Consider the following 26487-nt stretch of genomic DNA (forward strand, 5'->3'; position numbering starts at 1 on the left):
AGGAGAATCGGTTAACGAGAGTATAACTTTTTATTTATTGGCTATTTTTTATAATGTAATAACTATCACTTTTCCCTGCCATTGAACGGCCGCGTCGCGTCATCGTGGTGAATGTTTATGTTTACACGATGATTCAATTTTATCCGTCCGAACGAGCATAAAACGGGACAATTCGCATTCATTGAGAGTTCAGCTCATTGAAGTATTTCGATCCTTTGCTGAGCGAGGAACGCTAAGACCTCGCGCTTTAATTTTTTAATTTTTCTTAATACTTTTCGGGAAGTTTGTGTGTCTCTTTCTTTGGTCGCATAAAATTTCCCTCTTCAGTCTGATCTTTTTAATTTGTTTGCAAGCAATTATTTTCTTGAATTTTGTTGACCAATTTTATTAAAAGTCGAACAAGATGGCGAAAGTTCTTACGCTTGTTATGCTGATTTTCGTGTCCATGGCCGGTTGGATGTTTGGTGCTGATACCGGTTCCATTGGTGGTATTACCAGTATGCGCGACTTTCAGCAACGATATGCAGACAGGTATGATCCTGCCACGGATACTTATTCATACTCTTCTGCCCGGCAAGGTTTGCTTGTTGGTATGGTGAACACCGGTACCTTCGTTGGCTGTATTCTTTCCTCTCCTTTGGCCGATCGCTTCGGTAAGAAGAAGTGTATTATGGGTTGGACAATCGTCTATCTTATTGGTGTTATTGTTCAATTGACAACAATCCCTTCGTGGATTCAGTTTATGGTTGCTAAGATTTGGACCGGTCTCGGAATCGGCGCCCTGTCTGTCATTGCTCCCGGTTACCAATCCGAGTCTTCCCCCCCTCATATTCGTGGTGCTATCGTTACTACTTATCAATTGTTCATTACTGCTGGTATTTTCATTGCCGCATGTATTAACATGGGTACCCACAAGTACAGTGATTCCGCGCAATGGCGTGTACCCATTGGTATTAATTTGCTGTGGGGTATCATTATGTTCATTGGTATGCTTTGGCTGCCCGAGTCTCCCCGTTACCTTGCGACAAAAGGCCGAAATGAGGAATGTCTTCAAATCTTGTGCAACAATTCTGGACTCTCTAGAGATGATCCGACAATTGTTCGCGAGTACAATGAAATCCAGCAAGATGTGCAGGCTGAGCTTGCCGGTGGCCCTTGCAGATGGCCCGAAATTTTTGGCAGAAATATTCGCTATCGTACCTTCCTAGGTATGGCTGTCATGTCATTCCAGCAATTGACCGGTAACAACTACTACTTCTACTACGGTACTCAAGTGTTCAGAGGTACTGGTATTGATTCTCCTTTCCTTGCCGCTTTGATTCTGGATGCTGTCAATTTTGTCTGTACCTTCGGTGCTATCATTGTTCTTGAATATTTTGGTCGCCGCTGGCCTTTGATTATCGGCGGTATCTGGCAATCTATTTGTTTCTTTATTTACGCAGCTGTCGGTGATCGTGCTCTTTACCGAGCTGATGGTACCTCGAATCACCGTGCCGGTGCCGTTATGATTGTCTTCTCCTGTCTCTTCATTTTCTCTTTCGCTCAAACTTGGGCACCAGCCGCTTACGTTATCGTTGGCGAATCCTATCCCATTCGTTATCGTTCGAAGTGCGCAGGTGTTGCAACCTCTTCTAACTGGCTTTGGAACTTTTTAATTTCATTCTTTACGCCTTTCATCACAAACAGTATCGGATTTAAGTATGGTTATGTTTTTGCTTCTTGCAATCTCGCCGCCGCCGGCATTATCTTCCTGTTCGCAAAGGAAACTAAGGGATTGACACTTGAAGAGATTAACCAACTCTACATGTCGAATGTTAAGCCCTGGCAAAGCGGTGCTTACCAAAGATCCCGCAAGGAGGATGTCGCTGGATCTGAGAAGCAACGTATTGGACCTGTTCAAGACTTCCTCGAACATGCTCCCAACTCTTCTTCTGGTGAGACTTATTCATCTTCACATCTTCCCCCAGCACAAACTAATCCCGTTGGTCTTTAGATGATCAAGTAGACGATAGGGTCCACAATTGAAAATCTCACAAGTGCTCGAAACATGTTAAAGAACAACACGGGAAAGGAATCACTAATCTTTATGTGCAAAGGCTCACGGATAACATTTGCGGTCTGAATATGAGCGTGCATTATATGTACGCGGTAACCAGTATGGATCGCTTAATTGGTTTCTTTTTTTGAAACATACATTTCATAATAATACTTGTGTCCTTTCCCTGTTGTTGATTAACGGGTCTTAAGGGACTTCAAAAAGACGTGAAGTGTTAATCATTGATAGTAAATATATTTGTCGAAAATATGAATTGCGGAGAATTAGATGATAGGGAGATGTGTTCTCCATATAAACCCCCCGGATTTCGTTAGCGCGGAAAGAGTTGATTGACATGGTTTCAGCTCTTGTCTTAATTGCCCGATTGTCGCAATTTAGCGTAAGCAGTGCTAAAGTTTAATTTATCTACCTTGCTCCATTATATCTCAGAAGCATATAGCTTAATTGTAAAGTTCTCAGCCTTTATAATTGTTCCGTTTACTAGTTCTAATACTCGTAAGTAAAAAATAGTATTCATCGGACGACGCAATATTTTACACTTGAAAAATTATCTCATTCGTGGAGTCCCCAGCATGGCGATACTATAACATAACACTGTGTAGCGGAGTGCCAATTGACTTGAGTTATTAACTTTGTACAATCTCGAACTTTGAAGTGTAAATAAGCACAGAAATAATTCCTTTCTTATACTCAGTGTAAACTTAGACTAATCTGCTTCAACTTTTATTATCTTTTTTGATCATTAAACTCTGATACAAATCCCTTTAAGTATCAGATATTGTAAATAGACTGACAGCATGCAAAGGATCAATGACTAAAGCATCAACGTTACAGCTAAGAAAAATTTGTGTAATATTGTGATCGATTTAAATTAATTGTTTTTCTAGTACAAATTGAGACAAACTCTTAATTTAAACTTATAATTGTAATTCTTTTTTTTTCAGCCTGCGAAAGTTCATTTTTTTCGCTCTTTTGTGTATCAGTTTTGTAGGCTCAATAGTAGTATACAGTGTATTAAACGCTTGTGAATTATAATATCATTAACTCATTCTACAAAGTAATCTGTTAGTTGAAGGGCGCACTAACTGTCCTTAATTGCGAACGAGCTGTGATAAGTACGCATATGATATTAGTTCATATATTATTTAGTCTACACACGACAATAATTCAATTAATTCGTGAATAAGAGTGTCAAAATTACCGAAAAAAAAGCAGGCAGTAGAAGAAGAGGTGAGATACGGAAAGCAGCATTTTCATAACCTTGAAGATACGTACCCTACATGATAAACTTAACTTCAAAATTAGTCATATTCTTCAGAGATTGAACGACCAAACAGTAAGTTCCGGGTTTTGGTAAAGGAATTGAGAATTCTTTAATTGACGAATCGTTAGCATTGGTCCAAAAATCCCCTTAGAATAAACGTATTCAGAACCGTTATGCTCCATTTCCGTACGTAACGTTGCTCGTGATGTTGAGAATCTTGTCGAAATCATATACTATATATGCAAATGCAGCGTCTTTGCGACATTTTGGATACAATTTGATTGACGGCGAATATACAGAGTCAGTAAATCTCTGACAATTCGAACCCCAAGGCGCATTATATACACCGGAGCATATAGTGAAATTGTGTTAAAATCCATCGCGTTTTGTAAGAAAGGTTGATAATGACATTGTGATTCTGAATTCAAAACTGAGGGCCATTCTTCGCCATTTAACATAAAATCCTTAAACCAATCTCCTTAATCAGATCATAAAACGCTGGCATCGTTAAAGCATTTTCAGTCCTCGGGTTATGAAAGGCAAAAACGGCTCGCAGACATGCTCACCGTAGTTGAATAGAATATGCCATACACATTCAGAATAAAGAAAATCCCAGGCTACGACAGTTTAATCATTTAGTCGAAAAGAACGTGAAGCTCTAACTTACAGATCAGCTTTCTCAAACAAGAGACCGGCCTGTACAACAGTGCTTAGGCCCCGCTGAGATACGATCTTTCTGGTGCGCTTTGTTCGCTTAATCGCAAACGAGACAATCAAAATCAGTTGCGACAAAACTTTGCGACGCTACTTTATCGTAGAGACAAATAAGCATGTAGCAAATTGTCTTGTTTTTAACATTTTATGGACTTATCGCAATTTTATTACAGTTGTTTACGTCCTAACATATAATAAAATCCTCTTTTGTCAAATGTCCCGCTTCATCATCGCGTTGCATGCAAGGAAAGTACTCAGTTGCCTGTTTTGCGTTGTGTTATGTGTTCACCTCAAACGGGCTTGAAAAAGGAACCATGTTCAGACGTTGACTTGCTGCAATTTAAAGAGTATTTAGCTTATATGTAGTTTTTGTTTATATCAATTGATAATTATTAAACAACGGATTGTTTTTATTCAGCAAAACAAAGCAAAAATCAAATGATACAATGCGCATCGTAAAGACAAACTATCTTTAACAATCGTTAAGTCCAAGTTATGTTGGTACTGGATAATTTTTATTTTGAACCTTTGCGGCAAATTCTTATCAGCAATGCACACTCTTAACATTCCTGCAGCAAATACATCTTTAGACATTCTTGTACCGGCTTGTTGACAGTCTTTTTAAAGATTTGTATTTTCCTTCTCGGTGTTTAGTTTGACAACTGGATCGTATTGACTAATTTACTTTATGATTGGTACTAATGCGGTGCGACTATTGTATAATAACGGAAGAATTGTCCTCATGAAAACTATTAAACACGTTATTATCATTCATTAAGAGATACCATAGCAATTCGGAAACTCTATCTTCATGCGTTACAGTAAATACTGAACGAGTTTGAACCTCTGCAGACTTATCCCTATCAATTTGACAGATATCGATGATTCCTACGTTAAATGAGATTGCGTTTATTGTTGTAGGTAGCATGCTCCAATATCTGATTGAAAAGGTGTAGTAAATTCACCTTTATCTCATCCATGAATATCTCGTTCATTTAGCAAATATGTAGCCTGTTAACAAACGTTATAATATCATGACTGATTTATTAATAAGTGTTAGCGGATTTCTGACTCGATTAATTTTTATTCAAGTGTACGAAGCATCGTGGACAATCTTGTCTAAATTAAAAATCGAGAACCGACACTTTCAATGGCTTCACGCTCGAGCTGCCAATCACTGTAAAGACGTGGGTTATTCATTGTTTTAGCTGTCGGTAATTCAATGTGCTAACTACATGATTTTCGGATGTTTTATCGAACCTCTTCTCACTGAGATTCATAATATATAATGCGTCTTTTTTAACAAGGAGCAGACAACCAACTTGCAGTATTTTCCTCTTACATATTAAAAATATGGAAATAGCGATCTTACTTCGTTAGCCCGCACAAGTGCCAATACGGAAGTTAATTCCATGCATTCTTAGGTAACTATAATTGCTTCATACATAGACGGTATTCTCCTAACAGATATTTAGCTGTGTAACATTAAAATTTACGTAAATTCTTCCCTTAATTACATCATTTTTGTAATCTACATTCAAACTGATTAATTTGCTGGACACAGAGAAAGCATTCATGAGAGTAGCTTTTGTCTCTTAGTTAAATCTAGCTTAACGTCTTAACACAATACCGCTGAGACTATGCATTAAAAAACAACTATATTTTGAGTTAATTAATACAAAGTGTTACGTGTTGAAATTTTACTTAAAATGAATAAACAGTATACCAAATAGTGAAACACGATTCAATTAAGCCACAAGAGACTGTACAACCTACATTCATTAGCCACTTACTAATGTCAGAATTTTTGACATCAGTTTGTGAATAGAAGTGTCAGGAGAACAGATAAAAGTGCAGGCAATAGAAGAGGGGTAATACGAAAAGCGGCAGAAACCGTGTACGACAAGGTCCCATATACAGCCTCGACTGCGTAATGCACGCTATATTCTTTAGCGCTTGTCGTATTCTTCAAAGATCGAATGGCTAAACAGTATTTTCCGGCATTGGGTATGGTAACATTAATCGGGTGGAACCATGATGCATTACGCGAATTGTAAATACCTTTAGAGTGGACGTAATTAGAACCATTAAGCACGATGAATTCGCCATAGTTTGCTGGACTTCCAAATTCGTCAGTAACATTGCTCGTGAACTTGACATCTTTGTCCATATCAAACGCGACATATGCAAATGACGCGTTATAGTCATAGTATGGATACATAGTTACAGATGGAGTAGCCCCATCGTCCGGAAATGTGAAACAATGCATGCCAAAAGGAGAGGTAATGGTACCTTCGTCTATCATGGTCATGTTTCTTATACAACGCTTTGTAAGATTGGTTAACATTTTTATTGTATTGTTTCAAAAGAGCGAACACTCTCCTTTTAACAGCTTCTTCTGTAGTATCTTTTTCAAATTTAGCCTATAAACACTGTTATAATATGCCCGTATTTTACATTCAGGGGCTGACAATATGCAACAATGGTTCATAAACATGTTGACCGTAAGCGGCTTGATATTAAATGTGCGGTAACCGGATTAATGCATGAATGTTACTTTTGTTTCAATTGACTTAAACGAATGCAATAACTGTCAACCAATATATTCCTTTAGAGCGGTACACTTTGTTCGGCTGCGTCCAAGACGCAGCCGAACACGAGCTTTCTTGTAATGCGTGTTCGCTTGCAAACACGCAACGGTTACTCCGTAACACTAATTCAGGGACAACAAAACCCATGGATTTTTCCCCTTTAGCATTCATCAACCAAACCATTTTTAGCCGAAAATTGGATCGTTTTTATTTCGGGTTTTTTGAAGATGCGTTATGTGTTCATATTATTTGAGAGCAATTGACTAAGCATTGAACAGATAAAAACTGAAGAATACACATTGAAGAGATAACGTTCGTGCAAAATTCGTATTGAGGGCGTGCCGTTAACCCATGGAGCTGTATTCGTGGATTGTGTCAGGCGAAATTCTCGGTTTCGAGGTGATCTAAATTAGTTTTCTATGCTCTTGCGGAAAATGAAGCCAGAGATATCCTGTTTCGGAAGTCTTTTTGGTTCAAAAGAGTTGTTGACTTGATTGCAGCACCCATAGTCAAATTTTACTAATTTTGAAAAACTATTTATTTCAGACTCAAGCTTTAATTGAAACGAGAAGCTGCCCACTGTGGCAATATATATCCGCTATTTTTCGCAAAGATATTCATTTCAAAAGTTTTTTTTTTATATTGTAAAACGCTTTTGAGTTACATACTTCGCTTACTCAAACCTAAAAATGAAAGTATCGAAAGTGTTTGGGATATAATGCAATTGAATGGATTGAATTAGCATGGAATGGTTCCAAGCATTGTTAAAGCTGAAATGTGAAATTGTTTTCTAAGAAAGGATGATGAAATCACGACCTTGCTTTCGCTGCTTTTTTTCAAAGCTTACGCAAAATTCATGAGATTGAATGTAAATCTGTAATCTTAATTATTATTTCATTTACTTGCTTCAATAAACGAGAACGATGATATAACCTTATAGACAAAAAATAAAATATTTAACTTCGAAGTTCAATTAAATTTCCCTTGCCGATTAACATAAACTGCAACTCTGCTAAGCTAGAGGTGAATCAAACTTACTCTAATTTTTGTTCGTAACCGACTTTACATTAAGTGCAAGTGTGATGAGAAAAGCAATAGGCGAAATTAATCTCGCTTTCGAGAAAGGTTCAGCACCTCAATTATTGGTTGGCTCGTTAGCATTAAGAGGAAAAAATGTCTATTTTGTAAATGAAAAAACTGACAGAAAAAAACTTTTTGTTCAACCATAAGAGAACTAACAGATCGATTGTATTGCGAAAATCAATCATCAATTAGAAATGTATTTCCGACAAAATATATGTTATTAATTACTGCTTATGGGTCAATAATAGATACATATAAACACACATATATGTATATATATTGTGTGAACAAAATAACTGATACTATTTTAGCCGAATTGCAGCTTTCGATGACATAACGTTTTATGATTACTCATGCTTAAGAATTTAAGGGGTGTAGGATTTTCAACATTAAACGAGGAAAGCTACATTAGCTATAACAATAAGAAAAAACATCATTCTCAACTAGTACTCCCAATTCGAAGTCACAATCCTCCTATGAATAACGTTTCATGCAAATTAATTTACTCATGGATGAAAATTATTCTAGGGGATTTCGCTTGGCAACGTGTTGGACGTGAATACATTGGTTGTGCTCTCGTTAAGTTTGTTTAATTTCGTTTGCTCATGTCATCAGAGCATCGTTAACTGGTAAGAGGGGTTAAATGGCTTTCACGAGACATCAGCTGTCAACGCGTGTGATGCTTTATAGACGATCATGGTCTATGGGTTTCGTCTCACAAAAGTTAATAACGCCCGTAAAGGCAAGTCGAATTTTATAACCAGAAAATTCAAGGTGTAGCGGTCAATATTTAGTGTATCATTGAAGTAACTAACAAACGAAAACGTCAAAAATTCAATAATCTCTTGTCGATTTTCTATCTCCTAAAAGAGCATCATCGCTGGTAACCTTTCTAAACTCCGTCTTGTCATACCAGTGCGATTAGCCGTGGCACGGCCACACATTTTGCTGAGGCAATCCAAGACCTACTATTGATAGAATACATCTACGTACTGTTTCTGCAGCTTCTGCATCCTGCTACTGCTTACCCCACTTGAAATGTGTGTGTCTCCTCGTTAACATGCTTATTCAACTCTAGCAATGATCTGCTTAACATAGAAATAAAACTTTAAAATATCAGTTCTCCGCATTTCCCCTCGTAATTTAAGACGTCGGGGAAGTTGCAATTGGTTATGTAATTCAGTCAACTTCAGAGTTGTTCGTTGCTCCACGGGATCGACCAAATTAAAAACGACGACGAAGAACAGCCACAATTTCACAAATACATTTACGTACATGTTTCGGCATTACGTTCAGCAGCAGTTTGATATTCTCGTTTTTTGGCCGGTCCAATTGCTAGCATTCCCGTTCCCTGGTAAAGGAACCAGATCAAACCCGGCAGATGTGCCCAGATACCAACCACACAAGTGTCCTCCAATCCACACACCGAATACGGTTTCACCTAATGCCGTGCTAATCCAGCACCACCACAAACACAGGCACATTCAAACCCACGTGCGGATGTGATTTCATACTGCTCCGCATTCGATTGCAACATATTTTCCATAGCCACGAACTAGCTTAGCTGTCGGCCCCTCTGGAACAGACTGACACGTTTGAGGGAGCGTCCCTAGCGAAAGGCAGAAATCTGTTCTCAGCCGCTACCCCGCACACCCCGCACGAGCTTTAAGTGGAGAACTGGGCAGGTAGTGCCTACCCCACAATTGTGAAAAGAAAGCCGGGGGATATGCTCGCTCTCCGGTTGGTCCGCACAGACCTTCTCCGCAAGCGGCGACTGCTAAATGGAAGACTGATCGTCCCTATGACGAGGGGTCGTGGATCTGTGAGATAAGCGACTCAATCACATCTTTAACGAGCCCAGGCGCTCAGAACAAGCGACCAGCTAAGCGAAAGCACAGGAGGGTTTCCCCCAGTAGCGTGAAGAACCACGATCCGTGCTACTCCAGCGAAACAGCCAATCCACGTTTTCCACCGGAGCAAAAGGTGACGTACGACGTCATTCATACGAAAACGAAGAAAAACAAAAAGTACCATGTTTTGTGGTGACTCGGCGGAACCACAGGGGCACCGAACGCGTCAAAAAATTCATTAAACGTGCAAGCTACGGTGTCTCAATTGCCCTTGCTTTCACGTGCTCCTCCTGCGACAGCAAGTGTGTGCAGATTTGCACCTGACACAATGCGAAAGCATTAACGAGCGCTGGAGACTGCAAACCATGCACAGGTGCCTGCTGTCGCCTTATTTTTTCATTGGTCAGTTAGGTGAATGCAGCTGTCGGCTGCTTTTCCATTTTTCTGCGGAGCTCGCCCAATCGCTAAGGGCTCAGGGATACGAGCGCATAAGCGAACTTTTCGCAAGAACGAAGTCCAAGGCGCTTCGGACTGGAACGGAATGACGATTGCAGTCGTTTTTGGATCGTTTTTCGCCCAAAAAAAGGTTTAGAAAAAATAAAACAAAGAAGTATAGTATACATAACTTCAGTTTCCTTCCATAATTAAGCTTTTCGTCAACCGTACCCTCCCTTTCCAGCATTGGTCCTGCGAACGAATGCCGCCGGGGGCTCGTTCGGCAAACGCACACCTTGCCTGCTGCGCGATCTCTGATTTGAGCCTGGACCGGTCTAGACTTACCCCGCTTTAAGCGGTTTTTCCTCTTTTTCCCTCTGTGACGTGTGTTGTCAGCAACCCCACAACTTCTCCACACGAACTTTTCGCTATAAAAGCCAACCCCACAGTCCCCAGTCCAACACACATCTTCCATTCATTCATTCATTGATTCCTTCTTTTGGGACATTTGGAATTCGGACAGCTTGGCAATTGTCTCGGTTCCATTCAATCAACTTTTCTAATCTCTAACTTCCGTGCTTCTTTGTGCGTGTCTCTACTAGTCCCTGCGATTCTCATTGCAACAGTCTGCTACTAGACCCAGCGCCTAATTTGATTCCCTTTTATTTATCGGAATTGCTTTTGATCTTGTGCTTAATACCTTATCTTTAAGTGTTTTATACATTCTACTCACTTTATAACTCTTTTCACGCAACTGCGTTTGAGCATTCAAAATGGCAAAGACATTGACCATCATTATGCTCGTTTTCATCTCCATGACTGGATGGATGTTTGGTGCTGATACCGGTTCCATCGGTGGTATCACCAACATGCGCGACTTCCAGAAACGATATGCAGATAAGTACGATGCAGTAACCGACAGTTACTCGTATTCTCCCGCTCGTCAAGGTTTGTTGACTGGTATGGTCAACGTTGGTTCTTTCACTGGTTGTATTATCTCGTCTCCTTTGGCTGATCGCTTTGGTAAGAAGAAGTGTATTATGGGTTGGACTATCGTCTATCTTATTGGTATCATCGTTCAATTGACCACTATTCCTCATTGGGTTCAATTCATGATTGCTAAGATCTGGACTGGTTTCGCCATTGGTGCCTTGTCTGTCATTGCTCCTGGTTTCCAATCCGAGGTTTCCCCTGCTCTCATCCGTGGTACCATTGTCGCCACTTACCAATTGTTCGTCACCATGGGTATTCTCATTGCTGCTTGTATCAACATGGGTACCCATCACTACGGCAGCTCTGCTTCCTGGCGTGTACCCATTGGTATCAACTTGATCTGGGGTATCATCACCTTCATTGGTATCTCTTACCTTCCTGAGTCCCCTCGTTACCTTATTTCTGTTGGCAGAGACGATGAAGCCCTTAAGATTATGTGTGAGAACAACGACCTTCCCCCCGAGCACGAAGTCATCCAATCTGAATACCATATCATCAAGTCCGATGTTGACGCTGAGTTGGCTGGCGGTCCCTGCACTTGGCCCGAAATTTTTGGCAAGGATATCCGCTACCGTACCTTCTTGGGTTTGGGTGTCATGGTTTTCCAACAATTGACTGGTGATAACTACTACTTCTACTACGGTACTGAGGTCTTCAAGGGTACCGGTATCAACTCCCCCTACCTTGCTGCCTTGATTTTGGATGCTGTTAACTGTGCTTGTACTTTTGGTGGTCTGGTCGTCCTTGAGAAGTTCGGTCGTCGTTGGCCTTTGATTATCGGTGGTGTCTGGCAATCCATTACTTTCTTTATCTACGCAGCTGTTGGTGACCGTGCTCTTTACCGCAAGGATGGTACTTCCAACCACAAAGCCGGTACAGTCTGTATCATCTTCTCTTGTCTCTTCATTTTCTCTTTCGCTCAAACTTGGGCTCCTGCCGCTTACGTTATCGTTGGTGAGTCCTATCCCGTTCGTTACCGTTCTAAGTGTGCTGCCGTTGCTACCTCTGGTAACTGGTTGTTCGGTTTCCTTATTTCCTTCTTCACTCCCTTCATCACCAACGCTATGGGCTTCAAGTACGGTTACGTCTTCGGTTCCTGTAACTTGGTTGGTGCTTTGATTATTTTCTTGTTTGCTCACGAGACCAAGGGTCTTACTCTTGAGGAGATTAACACCCTTTATCTCTCTGACGCTAAGCCCTGGATGCCCCGTCCCAAGAACATTGGTACATTCGCTGAGGAGAACGCTCAAATCGAGCGCAAGTCCAGAAACATGGGTGTTTCCGGTGAGACTGCTGAGCACGTCGAGACTACCGACTCTAACAGCATGGACGGCGACATTGCCCGTGAGAAGCCTGGAAGCAGCTTCATTGAGGCTGGTCGCGTCTAAACTACTTGAAGAAGCCAAGACAGCAGCAACAACATCTAAAGCGTTGTTGATTGTTCGCTAACGAAATCTTGTCTTCTCCTGAATGGGTTGCAGGCAATCAAGGAGTGTGTTAGCGATTTGCTGTTTGTGCGTTAATCGTGTGGGCCACCTGTTTTTGCTCGCAACAATAGCGACAACACCGGTCCGAGCTGGTCCAGGTGGTGGTCTGCACGCAGAGCCCATGGAAGGCTGAAGCGTCACAGAGGATCCCCTATCGTGTCTGGACACTTGGTAGTCCTCTCTGACATTTGTATGTAAAAGACAAATATTATTCGTATTTTTATGGTTGAATTGTGAAAGAGCAAGGGGTGATGGGAAGGGTGCAAAGGCGTTGTTTTTCTTTGGCAATTGGTTTACTGGCACGCGCAGACCGACAGTGGGCTCTTAGCCGACTCGATCTTGTTTGTTTTCTTTTCTCGTCTTAGTCTGGAGTACGCTCTCGGCCATCGAGCTACCCGTTTGGTGACTTCGAAGTCGGGAACTTAAAATACCGACTGCCACTTTAACCCCTGGACAGCTCACGCGTTCATCTATCAGACAAACAAAGAACACAGTCTGCCGTACTCCTCCTCATTCTTCTCTACTTCCATTGTCATTCCGAACAATTCCGGTCCACTCGGGTCTCCTTCTCCCCACATCCAACTTTTCGCTTTAGCGCCGCTAAGGTTTCCACGTGCCCCACGTGACACGGAAACCCCCGCATATGTGTTGATATTTCTCCACGACCCCCACTCCCCACTCTGACCAGCATACACATCTTTAATTTGACCTGGTTCGGACCGCTCTCCACGAGCCCTCCTCTACCTTGCTCTAACTATGGCAAACGAAACCGCGTTGGACCCTAAGCAGCAGCAGGGACGCATTCTGGCATCTACTCCGCCGTCCAAACGACGAAGTAGGCGCGACATCTACTACTGGCTTGAGTCGCTTGCCGTCTTCTCTCATAGCGTTAGTTTGTCATTCACAGCTTCTATGTACTCAATTTGCTGGACGTTTTTGTCCCTATGGCCGCTCTTGCTTATTTATTTGGTGTGGATGATTATTGACAAAGCATTCGTCTCTGGTCGAATTCGTACACAAATGTGGTTACGAAAGCTGGCTCCGTACAATTGGTTCTGTAACTATTTCCCAATCCGTCTTCACAAGACAGCTGAGCTTGATCCAAATGGGTCGTATATTTTCGGGTATCATCCACATGGTATCCTGTCGCTAGGAGCTTTTGGTGCCTTTGGAACAGAAGGTATGTGTGCATAAGGGCTGATGGGTAGGACGTTTCAGTTTTTTTTTTATTTTTTTCATTTGAACCAACTAAACATGAACGGCGACATTCGTGACATTAATTGCGACGAACCTCGTCGTCGTCCCCCCCCCAATTACTTGCTAACGTTAATTGATAGGTGCTCATTTCAGTGAACTCTTTCCTGGGCTGAGTATGTCAGTACTTACCCTTAATTCCAATTTTTACGTGCCTTTGTATCGCGACTATCTGTTGGCTCTTGGCGTCATGTCCGTATCACGGAGTTCATGTGTCAATCTTCTGAAACGCGGCAATGGAAGCAGTGTTCTAATTGTGATTGGGGGTGCTCAAGAAAAGTCTGCTTGCTCGTCCTGGCACCAACAAGCTTGTTCTCAAAAAAGCGTTTGGGCTTTGTCAAATTAGGCTTCCTTTTACCGGATCAAGCCTCGTACCATGCTTTGGTTTTGGTGAAACAGGTACATATTGAAACATTCCCTTTCTCCCTATGCACCGCTAACACCTTTTTTTAGACATTTATGACCAGGTGGACAACAACCCTCGCTCTCGCATTTACCGGTGTCAAGCTATCATCAAGCGGGTAGCAGGGTTTACGATACCGCTATTTTATGGTCAAGGCTTTTTTAACCGCACGTTTGGACTGATGCCGTGGAGAAAACCTATCAATATTGTGGTTGGGGAACCACTCAAATTACCTAAGAAAGACAACCCAACATACGAAGAACTCGATACAGCGCATACCGAGTATATTCGCCGTTTGCGCAATATATGGGATACATATAAAGATGAGTTTTTGCCAGATCGCAATGCAGAGCTCGAACTGGCTTTCTAGTGTGTACAGAGTGCATATGAGGCGAAAAGGCCCTGTAACGGCTTATTCATTGCATTTTCCCATGTGATGGTTTTTGGAACCAGCCGTTGCGGTTCAAAACTCGGTTTTTTATTATTTCTTTCTTCTTTTTTCTTTTCCGTCATCTTCAACAACCCTCACTAATGACCTTATGTCCTCTTAATACCCACGAATGGAATGACACAATGTTTGAAATGCGCTGACGACAAACACCTTATGTACCAATTATCTTTTATGCTCTGTTTCACTTGGGCATTTCCCTTTGCGACTGCATAGGTCCGTGCAGACGCTTACTGAGATATAGTAGACGCAAACATACACATACACACACGTTCAGGCTCTCATGTTAAACAGGGGTGGTTTTTTTTTTCTTTTCTGAATGCGTGTTTGCAAAAGGACCAACTAGATATAAATATACTTTGTTTCTAAAGCTATAACGATTGTGAAATACATGGTCGTTTCTGTTTTTTGATGTATCCCTTTGGTCATCCATTGATTCATAATAACATAGGAATCGCGCATTCTTGGATTTCGTTCGTTGGAGCACTAATGATGAGGATTGTGTATACTACTGTCCTGCAAGGAAGGTACACAGCTCGTTTCTTTGCTGGAGTCTGAAATTTTTTCGATAGTGAAGCCTAGCATGGCTGAAGTTTCAAAAGAGGTTCTCGAGGACAAATCTCTTGCTATGCTAATGCGTTATAATTCTCGCAATCTCGAAAAGCTATTTGATGTTCCACACAGAGTACACTGCGGATAGTACGTGAGCAAAACGGTTCATGTATTTATTAGCCAATGATACATCTGTGGTTACTGTGTACCATTGTGTACTGTCAAATACAATTCTTGAACTGGTTGCCAGTTTCAATTAACATTTTCACGTGAAAGCAACTGTGCGGAAACGTCTATAATTCATGTTTCCCACTAATACAACTGCATTTTCAGTTGCGATATAGTAATAAAAAAGTGTGTACAGTATTGTTAATTCATATGCAAGAGCTAACAAGCCGATAAAAGGATGGACTAGAAGAGTTACGGCAATGTTAGACAACAAAGATACTCAAGAGGAAGTTCGTTGCGTAAAAGGAGCGTTATGGAGTAGGAAAGTGACCTAAGTAACTGCATTCTGCTTCTAGACTTGACTTAATTTGTAATTATCGCTAATACCCATTTAAGGTTTTAATTAAGCGAAAGCTTGTTCGCAACAAGTTATCTGGAGAGTTCACTTACTATCCATGAAATAGTATTATGGGTAAACGATAGCCTCAATCCATATGAACAAACGTACTGCAGTGAGTGAGTAAAGTCATCAATGTTCACAGGACAAGTTTGTAGTTTAGTAATAAGTTCATATGAGTTACTGACATAGTGAAACTCCTTGTTGTGCTTACAAAATATAAGACAAACCAAAAGAAAAGCCGATAACAAAATGTGTTGACAACAACTTAGCACATCCGCGATTCCCACAACCGGTCCGATGCTATGCGAAAACTTCTTTGGAAATTCCAGCTGCTCATCTGCTTGGAGCTCCTTCCCCATCCCCTCACAATAAAGTCAATCACTGTAGGTGTTTCCCTTATCCTCACTAATTCATTACCAGCTGTAAATGCTCTTTTTTTTGTTTCACAAATCGTTTGTTTTGTAACAGGCATGTCCTAACGAATGACTTTTATTTCATCTAAAAGAAAATACGCAAAAGCTGTAAGGCAGCACCTCCACACAGGACAATTAAGAGAAAAACTGTGAAGAAGTTAGCAACAAACACAAAAAATATGAAAGACACCGCTTCTACTTACTGGCGATTTTTTTGGCAACAGTGTTCTCAACCTTCTTCTCAGAAGCCTTCGAGTTGGTTTTCACTTTACGAATAACATTTTTGTGGAAATTCTGGTTCGCAATACGTTGGCGAGGGAGCTGTGTGGTTTTCTAAATTACGATTAGTCGTCAAAAATTGAAATTATAGATGACGTACTGCCATACTGTAAGGCCCAAATATACGGTTTTTGATGATTCGAATTTGCTCGTCCAGCTACACAAAAGCGCATGTGAGGGGCACTTTTTGGTGGTGAGTCTCGGTAAACATCAGTAACACCCGGTAAACATAATTAAAGTAGAGGAGCGAGTATTAACGAGCCAGCAAGTCCAAGTACATGCTGTATGTAACAGATGCAGTTGGATGGCTGTAATGGAAAAACAGTTCTGAACAGTAAATCTCGCCAAATTAACGCTTCATCTTAGCCTACAAACGCCGTTTGACTAGCCGTAAAAGTATCATCTTTGTCGATGATCATTCTATTCAAGTCTCAATTACAGTTTTATTGATTGTTGATAAAGAGCGGAAGAGTATTAGTCTAAATGTATAAAAATGAAATGGCATGTGTCTTCACTGCACTTCTCTGCCAATGAGAAGAAACTTTTGACTGTTGACGAGAACATGATTGTCTCCCCATACCAGAACCTTTTTTAAGGAGGGAGTTGTTGATTCAAAATCGCAGATAATTTCATCGTTCATATCTCGAATCCAACTAACATCAAGAGTCTCTAGCTTAGGACATTTAAATCCAGACAGGTATTTTAATGCCGCCCGTGTAACGTAGCTTAAACCGTTTAGATCCAGCACACGCAGGGTATTCCCAGAATTGGCTAATACGGCATGAACAGTCTTGTCTCCAAGGTATATACAACGACAAAGATGCAGCGTTTCAAGTCCAGTTTGTATAGTCCAGCCGGCAAACATATTTGCAGTCGAGTCTTCCGTTAGCAATTCAAGACCTGTAAGATCGAGATGTTTTAAGCGACCACAACAGGGTCCAATTCCTTCAAGCAGAACTTTATCCGTAAGCAAGCTACAGTTTGCTAGACACAGTGTTGTTAAACCACTGCCGATTTGGTTTAGTACATCTAGAACACTGCTGTCTTCAACCGATGAGCCAGGATTCGTGATGCTCAACGAGGTCAAATGCTTCAGACCGGCGAGCAAGCGAACGTGCTCATTGTTCATTGAGAAGATTCTCTCCAATGACAGGACTTGCAGATTCTGGCAGTGATCAACCAAACTATTTACGGCATTTACAGTCAGTCGCGCTGTATCGGAGATGTACAGACGCTTCAGTTGTGCGCCGCGCTTTTCAAAAAAGTAGGACCAGCTTTGAGCATCCACGAGAAATGCTCCTCCAATGTACACATCTTGCAGCTCTGTGAAGTGATCCGCGTAGAAACGAAGAGTGTCTTCTCGCATTTGACCACAATACACCAGATGCAAACGCGTAAGATGGGGACAATACTGGGCAATATTGAGCAAGCTAGTATTAGAGAGTTTTGAGCAATCGTAGAGCTTAAGTTCAACTTGTTGTGCAGTTAAAAACAATGGCAAGGTCGTGTCTGTCAACGACCGGTTTTTCGAGATAATCTGACAGATTTTGTCCATATTCACTTGCCCGATATCACCCAACGCTTCAATGTCGTTAATGTATTTTGCAACAACGCGGATACAAAGTTCCTGGAGCCGTGGAACATTCAGCTCCTCGTCCATAACTGCTGCAGCTTTTTTCTTCCGATTTAAAGCTCTTCTTTTCCGGGCAATAGGCTTTGAATCTGGTGTATTCAAGTCGCGTGTACACGGAAAACATAACCAACCTTTATACTCCTCGCTATACTTGCTGTAAGGAGTTACCGTGAAGCGGCAATTGCATTTGGGGCAGAAGTCGAGGTTGCCGGGAGTTGGTCTGTTTCGATAACTATGCCCAGTTCTTCCCTGGACCGCTTCATCATCATTCTCCTGCTCTTCAAAAGCCATTGCCTCTTGTCTTTTCTTATTCTTCAGTTGACGCTTCGTTAACTTTCTGGTTCGAGTGGAAAGAGCATTGGAAGACTCGTCGTTTTCCGCCAAAGAATTGTCCTGCTGCAGGCTACTTGTACCGTTTTCGGAATCTACTCCTTCAGACCTCTCTTCGTCGTTATCTTCAGCTGTACTCTCAACATTGCTGGCTGTGGACGTTGTTCGTGAACGAGAAAGTCCTGGTCTTCCATTCCCATCGACAGTAATACCATGAGACTACGAGAGTCGTTTATTAGTACATGTTCTCACAGTTCAAGTGCTTACGCGTAAGAATTCTCTCAAAGCAGAACTAGGTCCACGAACTCGACTTCTGGACATTGTAGCAATTATCAAGACAAAACAATAGCTTCTACAACCTGGTACTGGTGTTATTATTGATACACTGGATGATAAAGGTCAAACAGGCACCACGCGTACAGTGGCAATCTATTTTAGTGGCAGCGGTAAATGAAACACCGAACACGCTATAGTGGTGAACGTGTCCTTGGCCAAATACATATTTGCACAAGAGTTGCTGCCGTTTATAGCTAAAACTCAGTTTAAATGGGGTCTTTAGAATCTATTAAGACTCCAGGTCTTGTGAGTTCAAGGTATAATCTTCGTTCTAGACAAAGGGTGCGACAGTCGATTGAAATCCCGGTTCTCGATATAGGAAAAGACACAGATTTTATTGAAAGCTCATTCCAAGATGGTTCCTCTTCCCCAATTGCAGATGTAATTGCTTCTGAGGACGAATTCGAACGAGACGGTAGCGTTGCGACTACTGTCGCTGAAGGCACCGTATCCGGCTCAAGCACAGTAACAGAAGCTCTTTCTGAGTATGGTCAATTGAAGGGAACTGAATCTCCATTTGTTCCGACTATCGACGAGAATTCAAATGCATTATCTCTTGTAGTGGACATACCCAAACTAGCAAAACAAGAAAGTGAAACCGCCCAGTCTGTGACTCTACGAACTGAACAGAACAAACAGAACGAAAGTGAAACCTTTGTTCCTAGACCAAAGGACCGAAACTCTGCTATTACAACAAGTGTCTTTGAACAAGCCGCCTCTACCAAACTTGCAGAGAAGGTGGACGAAGAAGAAGAAGAGGGAAGTGTTTACGATGCTGGTTCTGATGTAGACAGTGATTACACTCCAGAGAATTTAGTAATTGTTTCTTCTGATGAAGAAACACCGTCTATCATCGCTGCCGATGAGGACGAAGACAAAGATTTGACACCAGTCACCATTTCTGCGGAGTCACAAGCATTAATTTCGGACGATGATGTGCCTTTGTCTAGCTTGAGTACTTTGAAAAAACGAAAGCGTGGGCGCCGCGCAACAGGTTCAGGAAGAGCGCCTAAAAAGGAGACTTTTGAGTGGAAGGGTATCCCAGGGCATGAACGTACAAGAATTCGTTTGGAGAGACAACATCCTGAACTTATTGGTTTATGGGAGCGTTTAGAATCCGAAAGCGTTTATGAAGTCAAGCTTGCTGAACAGCCTAAGGAGCTTAAGCTTCAACTGTTGCCATTCCAACGGGAAGGTTTGAGTTGGATGAAGCACCAGGAGGAGTCCCATTTTCACGGAGGTATTTTGGCTGACGAAATGGGTATGGGAAAGACTATTCAAACGATATCATTACTGCTTTCCGAGCCGCGGGGCAAACCAAACCTCGTCGTGGCTCCCGTTGTCGCACTGTTGCAATGGAAGTCAGAAATTGAAATGCATGCCGACAACTCACTTCGCGTGTACATGTTTTATGGTTCATCGCGTAACGTTACCGCTGAAGAACTGAAGGAATACGATGTGGTGCTAACAAGCTACAATTTGGTGGAATCCGTGTTTCGAAAGCAACACAAAGGATTCCGCCGTAAGGCTGGACTTGTAAAGGAAAAGTCGTTACTTCACTCAGTTGACTTCTATCGAATCATTTTGGATGAAGCGCACAGTATTAAGTCGCGTTCGTGTAATACCGCCAAAGCTGTATGTGCGTTACAGTCAAATCGAAGGCTTTGTTTGTCCGGAACACCACTGCAAAACCGCATTGGTGAATTGTTCTCTTTGTTGCGTTTCCTAAAAGCAGATCCTTTTGCTTACTATCTTTGCATGAAATGCGATTGCAAGTCTCTTGACTGGGCTCGCTCGGAATGTATCGATAACTGTGGCCAATGCGGTCACAGTTCCGTGAGTCATAGGTGTCATTTCAACGCAGAGATGCTGAAACCCATTCAAAGGTTTGGAAACGAAGGGCCTGGCCAAATTGCGTTCTCTAAGGTGCACAAGTTGCTGCGCCGGATTATGTTGCGGCGAACGAAATTGGAACGTGCCGACGATTTGGGTCTTCCGCCGCGCGTTGTTGAAGTACGGCGGGACTTGTTTAATGAGGAAGAAGAGGATTTGTATCACTCGCTTTTCATGGAATCCAAACGTAGATTCAACACTTATGTTTCACAAGGTGTTGTTCTGAACAACTATGCGTATGTAATAGCAGCAGACGATATATCGCTGCCTTTGTGTTTACCGATAACTAACCTTTGTATAGTAACATTTTCCAACTGATTACGCGAATGCGTCAGATGGCTGACCACCCAGACCTTACTCTAGCAAGTAAAACCAAAACGGTTGATGTGAAAACGCAAGACAACTTCGTGTGTTGCATCTGTGACGAGGTCGCCCAGGATGCTATCAGATCACGCTGCAACCATACTTTCTGCCGGTTTTGTGTGTCGGAGCTCATCAACTCGTCTGCCACAGAGGACGTCCAATGCCCGTCCTGTTTCCTTCCTCTAAGCATCGACTTGAGTGCGCCCGCGTTGGAGGAAGTTGGCGGGGAGGAGGCAAGCAAACAGAAGACGTCCATTCTGAACCGTATCGATATGGACAATTGGCGCTCTTCCACCAAGATTGAGGCCCTTGTGGAAGAATTGTATCGGCTGCGAAAGAAAGATCGCACCATCAAGTCCATTGTGTTCTCGCAATTCACATCCATGCTTGACCTTGTTCACTGGCGCCTGCGTAAAGCGGGATTCAACTGTGTCAAGCTGGAAGGCGGTATGACGCCCAAGGCTCGCGATGCCACTATCCAAGCATTTTGTACGGATATCAACATCACTGTCTTCCTAGTGTCGCTCAAGGCAGGCGGCATTGCGCTCAACTTGACCGAAGCATCTCAAGTGTTTATGCTGGATCCCTGGTGGAATGGTGCTGTGCAATGGCAAGCCATGGACCGTATCCACCGTATCGGACAACGTCGTCCAATTCGCATTACGACGTTATGTATTGAAAACTCCATCGAGAGCAAGATTATCGAGCTCCAGGAAAAGAAGGCGCAAATGATCCACGCAACCATTGATCGAGACGAAAAGGCACTCAATCAGCTAACCGTCGAAGACATGCAGTTTCTGTTTACCAACTAAGAGTCTGTCGCAAAAAGCGCACAAAGTCGCTCCAACGGCCGCCATTCCCGTCATCCACTCATCCAGTCATCGTCGTTTCCATGATTACCGCCCTTCTTTTCCATCCTCTCTATTGTACACCCCATGGATTCTGTTTTTTCGTTTTCCTTACCCGAGATCCCCGCGGCGCTTCCGCTTGCCGCGTCTACCCCGCTACTCCGCATTACCCCATCCTATTCGCGGCCCGCGACCTACCCCGCTTTCACGAGCACTTCTAGCACTGGCAACCCCAAGCTCACCATCCTTCCACCAACATGTCCCTCCAAGCAATCGTATACGAAGACAACAAACTTTCCGTTCTGGACCAGCTTCTGCTGCCTCACGAGCACAAGTATATCCCTATTAAGAGCGTTGAGGATGCTTACTCAGTCATTAAGAACATGCAAGTGCGTGGTGCACCCGCAATTGCCATTGTCGCCGCTCTGGCCGTTGCAGTATCCCTGGTGAATGTGAAGACGGATGATTTGCGCAACTACGTGATTGAGAGCTTTGAGCGTCTCAAGCAGTCGCGACCCACGGCTGTCAATTTGTTCCAAATCGCTTACAAGATGCGCAAGCTTGCCGAAGCTTATGAGGGCGAGGAGATCCGCGTCGTCGTCGTAAAGGAGGCCGAGGATTTGCTTGCTCGTGATTTGCGCGACAACCACACGATCGGCGAGCTGGGTAGCGAGTATGTGCTGAAACTGGTGAACAAGCCTCGCTTGACCATTCTCACTCACTGCAACACGGGTTCCCTGGCTACCTCTGGCTACGGAACTGCCCTCGGTATCATCCGTTCCTTGAACGAGAAGGGTGCTATTGAGCGTGTATACTGCACCGAGACGCGTCCCAACAACCAGGGCTCGCGTCTGACGGCCTATGAACTTTTGTACGACAACATTGCCTCTACTCTCATTACCGACTCGACAGCCGCCTCGATTATGCCAAAGATTGACGCCGTCATTGTCGGTTGCGACCGTGTTGCCCGTAACGGTGACACCGCCAACAAGATCGGTACCCTGAGTCTCGCCATCCTTGCCAAGCATTTCAACGTTCCTTTCATTGTCGCTGGTCCCTCCTTCTCCATCGACATGACCCTGCCCGACGGCGAGCAAACCAAGATTGAAGAGCGTCCCAGCCGCGAGCTCGTCATGGTTCGTGGTCCTGTCGTGAGGGACTTCACCACTCACCAGTTCGGTGCTCGTGAGAGTGTCCACATTGCTCCCATTAACGTCAAGGCGTACTGTCCCGTGTTTGATGTGACGCCTGCAGACCTGATTTCCGCCGTTGTTACCGAAAAGGCCGTCTTTACCAAGGGCCCCAATGGCTATGAGTTCAAGTGGTAAGCTTCTTCCTCTTACCTGTCATGCCAAGCTGCCCGGAAGGGCAGCGGATCCGTCTTTCATGTTCCAATTTCGTAGAGCCTAGAGTGTTTCTTTTTTGGAAGCAGAACCGGTTGATGCAGAGCCGGGGATGTCGTAGCGACCATCGGGAGAGACGGAGAGTGAGAGAGAACAGGAGGAGAGGAGGAACGGTGAGGGAGGACAGGGCAGGACGACGGGGCGAGTGCGTGGACGAGGACGAGGAGGATTGTCGCAAGCAAGCAAGCAACTGCTGCAACGGGAGTGAATTGGGACGGAACAAAAAGTCGATCGCAGCGTCGCACATCATCTGAAGCAGCAGTAGTGATAGCGACAATTGCACACATCTGCGACACCGCAAACACAGTCTCACGTCAATACTGCTCTAACGATCTGGTGCTTTCGCTATCGTTTTCTCTTGTTCTCTCGCACTTTTTCTACCGTTTGCCTCCTCCTTGCCGCCTCTTTTTTCTCCATACCTGCACACCTCTCCACCCACCATGGTGAAACGGGCTCGGACGGACCAGCCTGCCGTCTCGGGCGAAGCGGTAGGAATTGAAATTGACCCAGCGAACGAAAACTCGGTGCCCAACCAGCAGGACCAACGTCGTGATTCTGCTTCTTTGGCGTCTTCGGGCCCGCCGTTTTCCTCTACACTTTCTGAAGCGGCAGACCCTGCAGAGACTGCAGAGGTTGCAACAAAACCGACCTTTGAGGATGTTGCAGGCGCTGTACGCTCCTCACTCACATGTCCTGTGTGCACAGAGACTTTTTTCAAACCATACACGACGCATTGTGGACACACTTACTGTTACCGAGTACGTTTGTTACTGCCTGTTGTGGCTGCATTGAGACGATTGTTCGACGACGACTGTTTGCTAACTAATGTTCCTTACTGCAGTGTCTTGATGCTTGGATTAAAACTTCACGGACCTGTCCCTCGTGTCGGCAGAAACTCTACTTGGAGCCGGTGCCGGCATACATTGTCAATGACTTGATTTCTAGACTGTCGAAATGTATGAACGAGTTGCAGTCGGCGGCAAAAAGCGACCGACGAGCAGACAGTGCCGCAGAGGGCGGTCCTCTGTTTGGCGGCGTGTTCCTAAAACCCTTTGAACAGTTTGGTCGTGTGTTCCATGACGCTGAAGACGGCGTTCTTCGTTGCCGTCGCTGCCAATGGGAAGTGGAAAACGCAAACGAATGTCTGCATTGCGGGTATCAGCTTCGTGAGGATGAAGACAGCAATGGCGACAGCGACCCAGAAACCGTGTGGTCGGATGAGCTGCGTGCGGTTCGTGACTCCAGTCGACGTTTGCATCAACAGCAGCAAGCTATCACAACGCATGGCCGTGTGCCTATAACAGCTGTTCCGGACGACTGGACGGGTTTCGACAGTGAAGAAAATGGCGACGACGACGACGACGACGAGCATGGTGACGATCTCGAGGATGAAGAGTTGCCATACTCAGGAGCCGGCGAGTATGACATGGACGACGACTTTATCGACAACGGCACCTCCAGTCAGTTTCCTGGGGCCTCTCAGCCTGACGAGTCTTTTGTCGACCACGAGTATGGATTCGACGATGAGGACGAGGATGAAGATGAAGACAACGAGGACGATACGTGGATTTATGATCGAAACATGACTGAGCATTCGCATGCGCGAGACTCAAAGGAGGCCGAGGAACTGCACGACGAGTTGAATGACTTGATTGGCACTAGCATGGACCGTATGCGCGACAAAGTTGTGGGCGACGATGCCGATGATGATGATGATGATGATGAAGCGGCATTCTCTCATCAAGTCCTCTTGAATGCACAGGCGCCGGACGTCAGCATGCAGGAAGCTTTGTTGACCGATCCTCCTTCTCCCGTCTTGCAGCATCGCAGAACAACTAGACGTTCTCGCACCGTCATTCAAGACGATTCAGATGAGGACGAATAGAAAAAAAGAAAAGAAAAAGAAATGCAATCAAGATCCCTTTGTTTTTGCTGCTCGTCCTATCCGTTTTAATCCACTTTCGTGTGCGTCTTTTCTTCGTTTACACAGTTCCCCCTCTTTCGTACACGCTCTTTCCTTCCCCTTACTGGCACCTAAATTGTTTCTGATTCCTCCGCTACTGCAGATGTACACTACGATGTGAATGTTGAACCGATATATTTCCTAGATGATCTGAGTGTGTGTGTGATTGCACACAGCCCGTCGGCTGTTTATCCTCCTACAAAAGTTAGCGTGACTAGACTGTGTGGACAATGAACGGTTTGAACGCATACCATGGAGAGTGGAGACGAAGACAACATTGTCCTTTGTCTCTAAGACATAGTCCTCCTTGTCCAATAGCTCCCAGTCTTGGTCGTTAACGAGGATAATGATTCCAGGCCGACTACATCACATGTCAGTACGCATGCGTTATCATTCTTTACGTGGGTCCACGTACACAGATCCATCCATAACAAAAAGCTCGCATTTGGACTCGTCCTCTATCTTGTTTGTCATGTATTGAATTAAATCCCCAACGGTGGCATTTTGACCGATATCCGTTAACTGAACAGTCAGTTCTTTCTGCTTGTTAAAAAGCAGATCTAATCCGCCACTGGGCACATTTAATTAGTAAACTTTTGTAATGAACGTTTTTATTCACATACCACAGTTCCACCCGAATGGACATGTTAGGCTAATGAAAAAACTGATTTTGTGTGTTGGTGAATATGGTGACGAATGAACTGGTTACAGCGGCAAAAATAAATATGCGACTAGCTAAAGCTGAGGAGGAGCGTAGTGAAGAGGGGAAAGCGATTGTCTTAGTAAAGACCAGGAAACCCGTGAAAGCAACGGAGTAAAGCTTCTTCAGAAACACACAGAGTGACGCCTTGTAATAATTTTCTCGTTATAATTAAACATTTTAATTCTCTAAGATTATGTGCTAATTTACTCAATTTTAAGTCTCGATGAAGGGATCTTTGGGCACAAGACTCAGTGATCGCCTTCACGACACAAGTTCGTTCATACAATTTTTCTGCTTTGTTGAATGGTTTAACCGATTTCTACTCGTTTTCCTCAGAGCAATTTTCCTCTTGAAGCACTAATGCTTTTAGTGTTAATAAGGTTTCACTAAGCGAAGCTTGGCCCTTCACTGTGAACGCTATACTGAATGGGAACAGGGAGAAGACTAAACAAAGAATGTGGTTAGAATGTGTGAGTATGCCGTCTGAATAGGCGTTACGTTGTGGGTTTTTTTTTTTTTTTTTTTTTTTTTTTTAAGGGTTTCTTTTACCAACGCGAAGTGATTGTAAAAAAGCGACACTCAATTCATTGTGACGACTGGGCATTTCATTTTGTTTGTCTTTACA

The 26487-nt window shown here is 43.4% G+C and overlaps 12 protein-coding genes across 12 annotated transcripts; 7 read left to right on the plus strand and 5 right to left on the minus strand.

Moving 5' to 3' along the window:
• The first annotated feature begins 21 nt into the window (after positions 1–21).
• Positions 22–2309, plus strand: SJAG_03606 (hexose transporter Ght6). Its single transcript, XM_002174708.2, has one exon. The coding sequence runs from the start codon at positions 404–406 to the stop codon at positions 1991–1993; it is 1590 nt and encodes a 529-aa protein (XP_002174744.1). The 5' UTR covers positions 22–403; the 3' UTR covers positions 1994–2309.
• Positions 2310–3074: 765 nt separating this feature from the next.
• On the minus strand, positions 3075–4560 carry SJAG_06204 (hypothetical protein). The gene has a single exon (XM_011050701.1). It carries the CDS (start codon positions 3776–3778, stop codon positions 3554–3556), a length of 225 nt encoding a protein of 74 aa, XP_011049003.1. The 5' UTR covers positions 3779–4560; the 3' UTR covers positions 3075–3553.
• Positions 4561–5619: 1059 nt separating this feature from the next.
• Positions 5620–6452, minus strand: SJAG_03607 (hypothetical protein). The gene has a single exon (XM_002174709.2). The coding sequence runs from the start codon at positions 6379–6381 to the stop codon at positions 5848–5850; it is 534 nt and encodes a 177-aa protein (XP_002174745.2). The 5' UTR covers positions 6382–6452; the 3' UTR covers positions 5620–5847.
• A 3950-nt stretch (positions 6453–10402) lies between these two features.
• On the plus strand, positions 10403–12704 carry SJAG_03608 (hexose transporter Ght5). Its single transcript, XM_002174710.2, has one exon. The coding sequence runs from the start codon at positions 10767–10769 to the stop codon at positions 12372–12374; it is 1608 nt and encodes a 535-aa protein (XP_002174746.1). The 5' UTR covers positions 10403–10766; the 3' UTR covers positions 12375–12704.
• A 525-nt stretch (positions 12705–13229) lies between these two features.
• On the plus strand, positions 13230–14500 carry SJAG_03609 (diacylglycerol O-acyltransferase Dga1; the record flags this gene model as incomplete). The annotated part of the gene is made up of 3 exons (XM_002174711.1): positions 13230–13653; positions 13811–14038; positions 14181–14500. 3 exons carry the CDS (start codon positions 13230–13232, stop codon positions 14498–14500), a joined length of 972 nt encoding a protein of 323 aa, XP_002174747.1.
• Positions 14501–15161: 661 nt separating this feature from the next.
• On the plus strand, positions 15162–15633 carry SJAG_03610 (hypothetical protein; the record flags this gene model as incomplete). The annotated part of the gene is made up of 2 exons (XM_002174712.1): positions 15162–15277; positions 15495–15633. The coding sequence occupies 2 exons, from the start codon at positions 15162–15164 to the stop codon at positions 15631–15633; spliced, it is 255 nt and encodes an 84-aa protein (XP_002174748.1).
• A 449-nt stretch (positions 15634–16082) lies between these two features.
• SJAG_03611 (hypothetical protein) lies at positions 16083–16574 on the minus strand. The gene is made up of 3 exons (XM_002174713.2): positions 16491–16574; positions 16315–16444; positions 16083–16258 (listed from the first exon to the last, which is right to left on the minus strand). Exons 1-3 carry the CDS (start codon positions 16494–16496, stop codon positions 16197–16199), a joined length of 198 nt encoding a protein of 65 aa, XP_002174749.1. The 5' UTR covers positions 16497–16574; the 3' UTR covers positions 16083–16196.
• A 234-nt stretch (positions 16575–16808) lies between these two features.
• On the minus strand, positions 16809–18807 carry SJAG_03612 (Rad7 Rhp7). Its single transcript, XM_002174714.2, has 2 exons — positions 18621–18807; positions 16809–18572 (listed from the first exon to the last, which is right to left on the minus strand). The coding sequence occupies exons 1-2, from the start codon at positions 18672–18674 to the stop codon at positions 16902–16904; spliced, it is 1725 nt and encodes a 574-aa protein (XP_002174750.1). The 5' UTR covers positions 18675–18807; the 3' UTR covers positions 16809–16901.
• A 92-nt stretch (positions 18808–18899) lies between these two features.
• On the plus strand, positions 18900–21757 carry SJAG_03613 (DNA repair protein RAD16; the record flags this gene model as incomplete). Its single annotated transcript, XM_002174715.1, has 2 exons — positions 18900–20818; positions 20884–21757. The coding sequence occupies 2 exons, from the start codon at positions 18900–18902 to the stop codon at positions 21755–21757; spliced, it is 2793 nt and encodes a 930-aa protein (XP_002174751.1).
• Positions 21758–22050: 293 nt separating this feature from the next.
• Positions 22051–23291, plus strand: SJAG_03614 (methylthioribose-1-phosphate isomerase; the record flags this gene model as incomplete). The annotated part of the gene is made up of 1 exon (XM_002174716.2): positions 22051–23291. The coding sequence occupies one exon, from the start codon at positions 22051–22053 to the stop codon at positions 23119–23121; it is 1071 nt and encodes a 356-aa protein (XP_002174752.1). The 3' UTR covers positions 23122–23291.
• SJAG_03615 (ubiquitin-protein ligase E3) lies at positions 23226–25891 on the plus strand. Its single transcript, XM_002174717.2, has 2 exons — positions 23226–23954; positions 24038–25891. The coding sequence occupies exons 1-2, from the start codon at positions 23637–23639 to the stop codon at positions 25079–25081; spliced, it is 1362 nt and encodes a 453-aa protein (XP_002174753.1). The 5' UTR covers positions 23226–23636; the 3' UTR covers positions 25082–25891.
• On the minus strand, positions 25254–25805 carry SJAG_03616 (ubiquitin family protein Urm1; the record flags this gene model as incomplete). Its single annotated transcript, XM_002174718.1, has 4 exons — positions 25254–25309; positions 25411–25520; positions 25575–25730; positions 25783–25805. The coding sequence occupies 4 exons, from the start codon at positions 25803–25805 to the stop codon at positions 25254–25256; spliced, it is 345 nt and encodes a 114-aa protein (XP_002174754.1).
• Positions 25892–26487: the final 596 nt, after the last annotated feature.

Source organism: Schizosaccharomyces japonicus (assembly GCF_000149845.2).
Source record: "Schizosaccharomyces japonicus yFS275 unplaced genomic scaffold supercont5.2, whole genome shotgun sequence".
Taxonomy (NCBI): Eukaryota; Fungi; Ascomycota; class Schizosaccharomycetes; order Schizosaccharomycetales; family Schizosaccharomycetaceae; genus Schizosaccharomyces; species Schizosaccharomyces japonicus.